The sequence below is a fragment of the Hibiscus syriacus genome, unplaced genomic scaffold (genome assembly GCF_006381635.1).
Source record: "Hibiscus syriacus cultivar Baekdansim isolate YM2019G1 unplaced genomic scaffold, ASM638163v2 tig00000002_pilon, whole genome shotgun sequence".
In the NCBI taxonomy this organism is placed as follows: domain Eukaryota; kingdom Viridiplantae; phylum Streptophyta; class Magnoliopsida; order Malvales; family Malvaceae; genus Hibiscus; species Hibiscus syriacus.
The window spans coordinates 69918-82968 of NW_024061752.1; the positions used below are offsets into that span (position 1 = coordinate 69918).

Genomic DNA, 13051 nt, shown 5'->3' on the forward strand with positions numbered 1-13051 from the left:
AAAGAGTCTTAGTTGGTTTTGGTTTAGGTTTTAACGATGTAGCAGATCTCTAGTGTGATCGACTGTGGCGTGGAGCGGTGGAGGGCTGATTATGAACATATTTTGGGCTTTCACTTCTTGGCATTTAGGCCCACTCCAACCCAAAATGTTCAAGTGAATTTATCGCAATTACACAAATATTATTATTATATATAATTAGTTAGATTTTGATAAAATCATGTAGAGACTTAATATATAAGATATTAAAATTATGAAATTAAACTAAATATATAAGCCCATTCGACCAACTATCACTTCTAGACATAGATGATAATAGGTCGGGAGAATCAAGATTTTGTCTAGCCGAATCCGATTCAAATATTATATTTTTCTATTTGAATTGACTCGAATTTAAGAGGTCTTTATTCAACTTGAAATTTAATTTAATTTTTGAAGTAAAAATCTGCACTAACCCATATATCTAAATATATAAGAAATACTATCATCTCATATCAATTTTTTTCATCATAAATCGAAATTTGACTCGATCCTAATCTTAAAAAAAAAAACTCAAATTGATTCAAATTCAAAATATAAAATAAAATTATAATTTATTCGAATCGAATTAGTTAGAAACCCATTAAATTTCGATCAAATGTATATCCCTATCACTTCCTGTTATTGCTTAATACTTCAGCACCCAGAGAAATTGAAAGTAGGCCAACAATTAACACCGAAAATGGGAGCATGCATAAAAGGAATTTTTAATTATTTTAAGGTAAAGTATACAAATGGTCCCTAGACTATAAGGTAATATTTTGTTGAGTCCCTCGACTATTAAAAATTATAAAATAGTCCTTCAATTATAAGGCGTTGTTTTGTTGAGTCCTTTGAGTATTAAAAATTACAAAATAGTCATCTGACTATTCATATATTCCAAACTCATCCTTTTCTATTAAAAGATTAGCGGTCGTCTGATATGAATGTTAACATGATGATTAGGATATGATAAAATATGATCACAAAATCGGTTGAGCTATATTTTGTGGATTGATTCTCCGTTTACATTATGTCATCGAGTCAATGCTTGAAACATTATATCCTCGAGTCAGTACTTGAAAGCAACGACAATACCACTAGAAATCATTAAAAATATGATTTTATTATATACAGTTAATATGTTAACATCATGCTCAGAAGGTCGTCAATTTTTAAACGGAAATGATGAGTTTGGAACATATGAATAGTCGATTAACTATTTTGTAACTTTTAATAGTCGGGAGACTCAACAAAACAACGCCTTATAATCGAAAGACTATTTTGTACCTTTTAATAGTTGGAAGACTCAACAAAGTAGTTACTTATAATTGATGGATTATATGTATACTTTATCCTTATTTTTAAAAGTTTTTCATTTTTAATTATTTTACCATGTGACAGCCTCTAATTAGATCACATCACTTTGTTTTAATGGTTAAATGACATTGGACTGAAGTGATAAAAGAATTACAAGTAAGTTCTAACTTGACTTAAAAATAGTAAAAAGTTAAAATGGCAATTATACTCAAAGAACAAGGGTTAAATAGGTATATATACATATATATTTGATTCATATATATATATATATATATATATATATATATATATATTAAAATATCTTCATTTTTTAGAGAATACATATGCATACGTAAGCGAACAATGATGGGGTGGCATGATCGTCTCAGATATTTTTTTATTGGATTTCCCTTCGACACGTGTTTTCCACTATTCCGACGTGGACTTCCACTCTTCTCTCTTGCCACTTGATTTTCGTTTAATTACCAAATTGCTACTCTCCGTTTTTGATTAAAAAGCACGGGCTTTAACCGGGGAAAAGTTTTTTAAATCTTAAAAAATAAGGGTAAAGTATATAAATGATCACTAAACTTTTCATATACTTGCATTTAAATCCCCATTACTTTTAAAACTTATAATATAATCATCAAACATTTAGTTCGTTTACAATATGGTCCCTAACGTAACGGTCATTTCACTGCCGTTAGGATAAATTATATAAATGGTCACTGAACTTTCAGGCACTTTTATTTAGGTCCCCCAACTTTTAAAACTTGCAACACAATCATCAATTACATTCTAAACCCCAAATTCCAAAATATTTCAATTACATTCTAAACCTCAAATTCCAAAATACTTCAATTACATGCTCAACCCCAAATTCATAATCCATTTTCAAAATCTGTCATGATAAATTGAACTTGAAGCAACAAGTCTAAACCCTAAATATTACAAACAAACTAAATATTTGGTGACTTTATTGCAAGTTTTAAAAGTTGGGAACCTAAATGCAAGTATCTGAAAAGTTCAGTGACTATTTATATACTTTACCCTAAATATAAAATCAAGTAGTATTCCAAAAAAAATCAAGATATGTTCACAAAAATGTTAGGCCAAGAAGGGTATTTTGGGTAATAAATATCTAAAAACATAAATATCTAGCACAAAGTAAAACAAAGCTTGAAGCGTGGGAAAGTAAAGGCAACAACATTCCCATAGAAACAGAGCGAGAAGAGAAAAACAGAAGCAAAAATGTTAGAAGTGAAGCTAAGCAGTGGAAAACGGCAGCGTTTCTCAAAAGATGAAAAAGAAAAGCTTGAACGAAGGGAAGAAGAAAAAGAAGGAAAGAGCGAGCTTCCTTTAAAGCCATGGCCTTACCCTACAATTCCCACTTCTTTCGTTGTTTCCGATGCTCTTGAACCTGATTTTCCCCTCATTTATGTCAACAAAGTCTTTCAGGTTTTCACCGGTTATCATGCCGATGAAGTCCTTGGCCGGAACTGGTAACATATCTTAGTTTCTGTTATTCTTTTCATCTCTAATAATGTTTGACGATGAGACGTAAGTAAGAAGGGGGGGGGGGGGGAAATTGAATTCCAAAGTAAATACACTTTTATTTTTTAGCATAAGATTTGCAGATCTGTTTTTGGAGTAATTTTAGCAGAAAGTTGACTATTCATGGAGTTTTATTTGTTATTCTAAGTTTGTGTGACCAATATTGATTGAAATAAGTTGTGACTGTTTATCTGATAGAGTATGGCTATGATCCGGGCACATAATTGTACGTGAAACTCACCGCGCCAACTAGCTTCTGATTATCAAATTTACGGATTAAATGATCTAATCAAACTCTAATAGATCATATATAGAAATTTGAGACACTTTGTAAAGTTTTTTCTGGCTTGATTCAAATTAGCAGTTTAACAAATTTGCAATAATTGTCTACTCTTTGATGGCTATCAAATAACTTTTGTGGTGAGATGCCATATTAACTGATTTGTTTCATATTGTTGATTTGTTCAATATGGCCTAAAGCAATACTCCTTCATTTATGATTCCTTCTTATGTGATGTTTTATTTGTTTTGTTTTGTTTTGTTTTGTTTTAGTCGATTCCTACAGTATAGAGACAGATGCGCTCAAAGACGGCACCCTTTGGTAGATCCTTTTGTTGTTTCCGAGATGCGGAGATGTCTTGAGGAAGGTATTGAATTCCAAGGTGAACTTGTGAATTTCAGGAAGGACGGCACTCCATTCGTGAACACATTAAAACTTACACCTATACATGATGATGATGGAATCGTCACACACGTTATCAGTATTCAAGTTTTTTCGGATGCAAAACTGAATCTGAAACATGTATCATATCCGGTTTTCAAGGAGACTTGTGATCAACAGTTGGAGTCAGCCAAATGCTCTCAGTTGACCGGGAATCCATCGTTCATTTATCATAACGAAATGTGTGGGATACTTCAACTCTCCGATGAAGTCTTGGCACATAACATTTTAACACGGTTGACACCAAGGGATGTTGCTTCTATTGGGTCTGTCTGCAGAAGGGTACGCCGACTAACTAAAAACGAGCATGTGAGGAAGATGGTATGTCAAAATGCCTGGGGAAGAGAAGTCACTGGTACATTGGAAACGATGACTAAGAAGTTCGGGTGGGGACGTCTTACCCGAGAACTGACCACTCTCGAGGCAGTTTGTTGGAGGAAACTGACTGTTGGAGGTGCAGTGGAGCCTTCACGTTGCAACTTTAGCACATGTGCAGCAGGGAACCGTCTTGTGCTTTTTGGAGGGGAGGGAGTCGATATGCAGCCAATGGATGACACATTTGTTCTCAACCTTGATGATTCAAATCCCGAGTGGCAACAGGTGAGTGTGAAATCTTCCCCTCCAGGGCGATGGGGCCACACTCTCTCGTGCCTGAATGGGTCGTGGCTGGTGTTATTCGGAGGGTGTGGAAGGCAAGGATTGCTCAATGATGTCTTTGTTCTCGACTTGGATGCCAAGCAACCTACATGGAAAGAAGTATTTGGTGGAAGCCCCCCTCTTCCGAGATCTTGGCATAGCTCGTGCACAATCGATGGTTCTAAGTTGGTTGTTTCTGGTGGGTGTGCAGATGCCGGGCTGCTACTAAGTGACACTTACCTTTTGGATCTCACTACTGAAAAACCAATATGGAAAGAGATTCCAACAACATTGACACCTCCATCTAGATTGGGCCATTCACTTTCAGTTTACAGTCGTACTAAAATTCTTATGTTCGGAGGGCTCGCAAAGAGCGGGAATTTACAACTCCGATCGGGTGAAGCCTACACTATTGATTTGGAGGATGAAGAACCACAGTGGAGGCAACTGGACTGTAGTGCCTTCAACAGCATCAGTAACCAAAATGCCGTCATACCTCCTCCTCGTCTTGATCACGTTGCAGTAAGCATGCCTTGCGGGAGGATAACTATATTTGGTGGCTCGATTGCTGGGTTGCACTCTCCTTCTCAGCTCTTCCTTCTCGATCCTTCAAACGAGAAACCGTCATGGAGGACTCTCAATGTTCCCGGACAACCACCGAAACTTGCTTGGGGTCACAGTACTTGTGTTGTTGGGGGGACTAGGGTCTTGGTATTAGGTGGACGCACCGGCGAGGAATGGGTACTTAATGAACTACACGAGTTGTGCTTAGCGAGCAGGCAGGACCCGGACTCATGATTTGACATTTCTTCGACACAACTGTATCCGAGGTGATTTCTTTGACAACAATATTTCACTAAACTCCTTACACGTTTGGTCTAGCTGCAGTCTCTTTTGTTTCATGTATACATATGTCATACCATCTCGTACGTTTTTTTTTTTGTTATTCAGTGTTTCGATTATAATAATAAAAGTATCAATGATCAGTTATTGATCTAAAAATATTTATAAGAATGGACACACATATGTTAACAAAACACAAAATGAATGGATACAAATAAAATCTCAATGAGCACAATTAACAAAATAGATAAGTAATCGAAAAAAATTCGAATTTCAGGATAAATATTTATCTACTCTAGTAATAAGGTGGATCCGTCACTGTCGATGTTTATTGATTTGAAAGAGAAACATTTATTTATTAAGCAAAAATAAAAATTGGAGAATGATGATAACTTTAATGTCCAAATTTAATAATGATGCATACGAGTTATCTATCAACAAAACTATTACACATTGAAAACTAAATCGTGGGGAAACACAAAATCCAACTTCACTATCATTCGATTGAATCAGATGATCGGAAATCTCATCGGCTAGAATTTCGATTTGATTTTTTAAACATTGTTATCATGAGTTTTTTCCTTCAGAAATTTCTACAATCTAGATAGAGAATTAACCTATGTTATACGGACACACATGCAATCATGTTTAAGAAAGTGTCAAATATAAATATCAAACGCATATATTATAGAATAAAAATAAAGAATCCAAGTAATTTCGAAACTAACTTAATTTCTCAATGAATTACACCGATAATATTTTCGGCAGTTGAAGTTTAATCTTAAAGCACGTATGACTAGCATACTCCCACGTTGATTTTTCTTCTATGTTACTTAGATTTTGGTGTCAATTTCTCTAGAATTTTTCATTTTTTTTATAAATCTGGGGTGAATACAGTGTATTATATATTCAAAGACTCTCAACTATTTGACAATGACAACAAATTCTTTTAACCTCTCTTGAAGTGTCATGTACCCATCTAGTATCCAAATATATCGGACATAGATTTATTTAAAATTTTCCAAAATGTAATATTGTACAACAAATTTACCTCTCTCCTTCCTACTTGAGCATAAAAGTTGCTCAATAGAGACCTCTTAGACTCCCTGACTTGGCAATAAACCACCGCTTTCGGAATAGTATTCCTCAGTGTATCACAAACCATGGTTATATAAGCATTCACGTTTGATCCTGAACCAAGAAACAGGTAATGTGTTCGGCACGGCCATATTCAATTTTTATCAGGTTTTGCCATCTTCTTCAAGGGTCATATCCCTATATTTATTACGTCCAAGTATGCCTTGGACAATGCATATTCCATGTATGTCAGTTTGAGCTTAAAAAAAGAAATCACATACCAATCCTTCTTAGATAACTTTCACTTAAACGTTCACCGGTGGACGATTGGTTTGCGTCTGTTTTTGCATTCTTGTCTGCTTCTGCACTAGACTTCTTCCCAGTAATCTTTTCCGGTTCGGCATTAAGCTTCCGGAAAAAATCGGCCGTCAAGTAACTGGATTCCATCTCCACCAACCGTAACACCGTTTTACGACTTTCATCACGGAATTTTTCCAAAGCTTCATTTGCTGCAGTAGCTATGTCCGTTTGAAGCGATGGAAATCGCTTTAGTTCCTGCAGGTGCATTGAAGTTGCATATTGTCTACAGCTGAAGAACATAAATTTACATTGATGATCTAGGAAGAACGACTGAAGATGCTGCAAATCCAATGCATACAGCTAGACTAATCTGCATGCTTGATTATTAGGACTGATTAATTGGAAAGTTCTAAGAATACAGTATACAGATGTTTGGGAAATGAGTCTCTTTTCGAAGATGTCATCTGCTTACGACATAACCGAAAGTTCCAAAATTCGAAAAATACTTGCATCTGACACACACCGAAGTTCATAAACAATCTCAGTTTACTTCAAAAGAGTTACTGAATTTCGACATAATACTATCAGTATCGGTCATATACACATAAGAAAGAGATGCGAGATCTCTTGTAAATTCAACAGCTTTCTACGACTTCGAGATATATGACAATAAAAAAGAGTGAAAAACCTATAAACTCCAATATGATCAAGTTCTACCACTTTCACACTGACAGCACAAGTTTATTTAGCAAATAAAAAGTAGTGAATAAAGAATTATTTACCTGTGTTTCAGCTATTGACTTCCTTACAAGCTCTTTCAATACGAAGTGCACCTGAAGATCAAAGCATGCGACATTCAACAGTCAGAATAAGAGTAATATCAAAGCAAGCTCTTTCAACCAAATGTAATATCAATGTGTGTTTGTATGAGTGTGTTTGTTCAAAGTAACAGTAATTTCTTTTTGCATCTATCATATGTTCATAACTGTGAACTGAAAGCTTAGGAGAGTCTAAGAAAATATAACTCCCAAATGTTCAACATTTACCTTTATAAAGGAATCATTTGACTGTTTTAGGAAAACCAAATGTAATAACAATGTGTGTTCGATATGAGTGTGTTTATTCAAAGTAAAAGAAATTGCTGTTTCCATTTATAAGTTCATACCCAAGAATTGAAAGCTAACCCAGGTATTACACAAGTAAGAACATTACAGCATCCACGGAGGCTTCAGCTGGCCCTTTGAAATAACTGATAGCCCCATCAATGAGCCTTCTGTATCCTTGTTCTGGAGCAATCAAATGTGGCTGGTAGCCATCAGCCTCTGTGACAACTTTTTGGACATTCTTTAATGAAAGATAACGATCAAACGGTAGCTTCTTCAAAGCAGCCGGCAATTGGTTATCAAAAACTCCAAATATCCGATCCCCACCAGGTCGCCTGAAGCAACAACTTACTGTTTTTAGAATTGTACTACAGGAAATGGCATAGTTAACCACATTGTTGGAATAGGAAAAATGACCTAGCTTTAAATATAGGAACTGTGGGCTACATTAAAGGAGATTAGGAAGATTATACATCACTATCAGATTTCTTGTAATCTGACCACATAAAATAAATCAAGACAGAACCAGTACAGAAGTTTCAATGCTAAGTACTAAAAAAGTTGAAAAATTATGCACTTTACCCTTACCCTCCATCCAGATGCTCTTTGAAGACACGGTCAAATGCACGGCAGAGTTCTAAAATTGTGTATAACTGGGCCTGTACGTACATTTAATACAATTAGCGTGAACTAGACAGAGGAAGTATCCCATTCACAACTAAGCAAACCGTTTACGAAAGATCTACACTGTTACCGCTCCATCAGCTGCAACAGGCCTGCCAATGCGGTCCAACTCCGCATTGATTTCATCAATGGTCTTATTTATTAAAGCAATGATGCTTGGTATGCACTGCCGGATAACAAGCTCTAAATGCTGAAATATGAGAAAATTAAAACAATAAAGATTAAGGATTAGTTAGATGTCCAAAGCTTTTGTGAGTTATTAATATTTAAAATTAACACAAAAAACTAAACAAAACCCGAAAAAAGACCTCAGATAATAATTTTGCAAGATACTCTGATCCCATTCTACTCGCTAAGTGTCCATAATCAGGGCTTGTTTCAAAATATTCACGCTCTTTTTGACGTGCAAAAATCATATCAACATTCTTATTTATGTCAGCTTGAGAACGATTCACAACTCCAACCCAAGGATGTTGAAGCCTGTATGCCCTTCCTTCAAGAACCTGAAAGATTTATATTGGGTAACTATATAATTTATGTGTTATTGGGTTTAAGAACTACATGGGAGTTTTCCTGACTGCTTGTACATTGAATATAATGATGCACCAATGCCACACAACTATATGCAAATATATACCACATCCAAAAGAAAAGTAAAATGAAAGAATTGGTTTTAAAATGAACACATCAGGCAATAATCAGATATGGAAAAAACCATGGACTTATATGGTAATGTTCCATGTCCTTGAGGATAATTTTGTCTAAACTGCTATCTACATTTAACATTTGCAGCAGACGATAAGCGAACATTCTATGACCGAGCAACTGATGCAGTATGTAAGATTAAATACATACGTCCACAGCATTTGTTCCCTTATCCATGAGGTCAAGTTTTGTAACCACCCCAAAAGTTCTTTCACCTGAAAATATTATAAAAAAGTAATTTGACTTGCTCCTCGGACAAGTCCTATTGCATAACAATGCTTATAGGTGTATATGTACATAAAGCTAGTTTTTCGAATACCTGATGGATCCACGTCTCTAGCAAGTTTTTATGGCGTCAGAAGTGGCAATGTCTTGATTAGCAGGGGAAATAGCCAATATGATGCAGTTAGGCTACAAAATTTGAAATTTTCAAGCAGAAACTGAATAAGAAACATAATGAAGGTACAAGAGACACTAAACTAGGGCCAAAAGAAAATTTAAATATGGCTTTTTGAAGACATTAGGGCCAAAACTAAAACCATTTGCTCTCAGGTTGAAGGCATCGTATGTATCCAAAGAAAAATGTTTTTATTGCCCAATTTATGTTCCTTGTTCTTTACTGTTTATGTTCCAGCATCTTTTCCCACATGGAAAATCCATTTTTTTCGCTGTTTGCGTCATGCCTGTTAAGTGATGCTATCCTACATTTGCTAAATATCAGGTTTCTTTCCGTCTCATACTAAAATCGGGCCCCTCCACTTACTACCAATCAATCCAAAGTTGAATGTTTAACATGGTATTAAAACCCAATATGTTATGTTGTTTTTCCTGCCTAACCCTATGTAATGTTGACGATAATGTTGGATGCTTAATATGCATGAATACATTGTAATTCAATAATGTTGGACAAAATCATGGCCATATTCTCTATAAGCATGAGTTATTAAGTGAAGCGGAGCCTTATGATTGTATGATAATGAATAGATCGTGGCATTGCATTGGAATATAAATTTTAATGAGTTCCATCACTGCCCCATGGTAGAGGCACAGATGATATGACACAAGGCCATTTTATTAACCAAAATTCAGAACTGAACATTGTTTTTTAAATGCATAACCCTAAACTATCTAAAAATAATCTATTGTATAATTGTGCATTTGTTCCTATTTAACACGTATCAATTAAACCCACTTGGTGATCTAAGTGGTAAAAGGGAGTGTTGTTCTCCCTAGAGGTTTCGGGTTTGAGCAATTATGTCTGCAAAACGTGTGCGCATTGCCAATAACTAAGAAAGATTATGAAGAGATACTACCTTATAATCACCACATGCTATTAAAAAAACACATTAGTACTATTTCTCTGTCTATCCATCTTTTCATTTTGTATTAGACAATCATCTTTTCCTCTCAAATTTGGGATATGTAATGAACTACATTAATCATGTATTTCCTTGATTTACAGGCTCTTGATTGAGGGTTATATTTTTCTTATTCATTGACAGAATATCGTATACCTGAGCCATATACATTTAGCACTGGAAAGATTATCACCCTTCAAGATATCAGAAAGTCAAGTAACTCACCTTTTCAACATAAGAACGAACCATGTTCTCAATATCTGAGACTATAGTCTCAGACTGTCCTTCTGCAAAAGCAATAGATGCATCATTTATGATTAAGGATTCTTGTATGCTTAGAGAGAGAGATCAAATCTTAGCTTGTTAAAAAAGAATTGAACTTTTGGTATTACCTACGGCAACCTTTGTCAACCCAGGAAGATCTATGAGTGTTAAGTTGACAACTGACAAACAAAACCAAACATATTGTAGTCATAAAAATTGACACAATAAACACATTAAAAGGCTTAACCAAATAGATGTAATGAATGTCAAAAAGGAAATCTCGACTTTGCCACAAGAGAACTAAGAAAAACAAGAATTAAGAGAATAAACATACTAATGTGATGAATGACCAATCATAATGCGCCAGCATACACAGTCACAAAGTTACATGAAATAGCGGCAGAGCCATATAAGTTCCGGGCGAAGAGGGTGCTGCCAAGGGGTGCAGAACACCCACCAGCCACCACTTTCCAGTCCTCCTTTAAGAAATTCTTGATGGAAGTACTCTATATGAAAAGCAATGCTCTTTTATGTTTCAAGTTTTAACATTTAATGATTCTGGTACAACCAAGTGTACACTAAACTAATTCGATAAGTAGAGTCATATTTATGGAAATTACAGTCATGATTCAGACAAGCAGTTCTATTCTTTGTTACATATACAAGAAAATCCAATTGTATTTGGCCCTTAATTCTTGAAAAACTAGGTGTTTCAACAGAGAAAGAAAAATCCAATTTCATTTTAGATGAATGAGATTCGATATTGAAAGCATGAATTTTGAGCTGTCCTAAGATGGGGTTATTTTTCATATTTTCACTCAAGGAAACACCAGAGAGAAGAGCAAACAATTTCTTGAGCAATATTTAATAAGAGTTGTATCAGTAATTCAGTATACAACAGAATGGAGAGGTTAGAATCAGAACTTCCATAAATGTAGTTAGTTTCATATATAATTGCAAGAAGAAGAAGAAAGATGCCCCCCATGTTTTATATTTCCATGAGTAAATTTTCCCAGTTGAGAATGGAACAGGTTTATAGCAAGAGCACAATTTAGTGTGCTCGGCTGAATGATCCACAAGATTCAACTGTGTATCAGGATAGAAATATAAGGTGTTACAGGGAATGAGTATAAAAATGAAAACCCAACGGTAAACTACTAATCCATGATTGTTAACATTAGTCATAAATACAGAATTTAACAAGAGTCAATATACCGCTTTGGTGAGGGTATGTCAAAAAGTGTTCATAGAACTTAATATTAGCAAAAGCATCAGAAGAGTGTGTGGACACAAATTATCCAAATAAAATCTTTCATGATTTTTAATTTTTCACCATTCTTGTTTAATAAATAACTTGCATTAACAAACAAATAGAATAACTCTCATTCATTATACAGTTAATAGGGAGGCAGAAGTGCAGACCGTGTGGAGAATATATGCTCAAGTGAATTGGAACATTAGATATTTGTTTTGTCTTCCCAGTTATTCGATCTGTTTCATCTGAAATCTCCTTACGAACGGCAGCTGCATAAACAGTATTCTCATTAATTTTTAATATTATAATCACCTGAATTTCGATAAATAAGAACATGAAAAGTAATGATTAATGAAAGGGAAAAAAGCTGACTGAATATGGAGCACAATCATATTCAAAGTAAACAATCATTATATGGAGAAGATATACTAAGAACTAGAAAATGGAAAGGATAATTTTGAGAACATTAATAGATAACCAAGTAAAAAGTCAAAATGACTGAGCATCACAATGGACAAAATACCAAAATCAGTGAACCTCTTCCTTGGCGCATGAAGAAACTCTGCATATTCAGTCCCAGATTCTAACTGATGAAGTTGCAACACCAATGGCCTCCGCGTAACAATGCCTTATAGTGCAAGAAATAAAAAACAAAAATTAGATTTTGAAAGAAGCATGCTCTTCAACATAACTAGCTTCACATAGCATAGGGGTAGGTGTCGATTTAATCATAATTACATTATAATAATAAACATGATTGTGGTGCATCAAATCCAATTTAATCGTGATTCATAACACCTTTCAAATAATGTATTTAGCAAAACTAATAAGTAATAACACTGCATTATAATTCCAACATCCAAGTGTTTTTTGTTTCTTATTTTTCAGTCTATTATTAAAATTCAAAATTCCAGGAGAAGAAACGAAAATTTACCAGATCCTCGAGGTAAGAAATCCCTTCCTACAATGCTCTCCAGAACCGAAGATTTCCCAGAGCTCTATTCTTCCATAAAAAATGTGTAAACATAAAAATTTAAAATAAATTATTAAAAAATAGATTGAATATGAAATTAGACCTGGCCACCAACAACAGCAACAGAAGGGAGAACTTCCCAGAGAGACATTCCTTGGCCGCCATGATCGCCAAGGACGGTGCACGCTCTTTGGATTTTGTTTATCAGCCCAATCAAGCTCGTCATTGTCGCCATTTTTCACCAAAATAATTGAGGATTTTGGA

The 13051-nt window shown here is 34.8% G+C and overlaps 1 protein-coding gene and 1 pseudogene across 1 annotated transcript; one reads left to right on the top strand and one right to left on the bottom strand.

Annotated features, from left to right (window-relative positions):
* Nucleotides 1-2550: 2550 nt before the first annotated feature.
* Nucleotides 2551-5119, top strand: LOC120190062 (adagio protein 3-like). Its single transcript, XM_039193473.1, has 2 exons — nucleotides 2551-2816; nucleotides 3421-5119. The coding sequence occupies exons 1-2, from the start codon at nucleotides 2566-2568 to the stop codon at nucleotides 5021-5023; spliced, it is 1854 nt and encodes a 617-aa protein (XP_039049404.1). The 5' UTR covers nucleotides 2551-2565; the 3' UTR covers nucleotides 5024-5119.
* A 928-nt stretch (nucleotides 5120-6047) lies between these two features.
* Nucleotides 6048-13051, bottom strand: LOC120128113 (annotated as a pseudogene).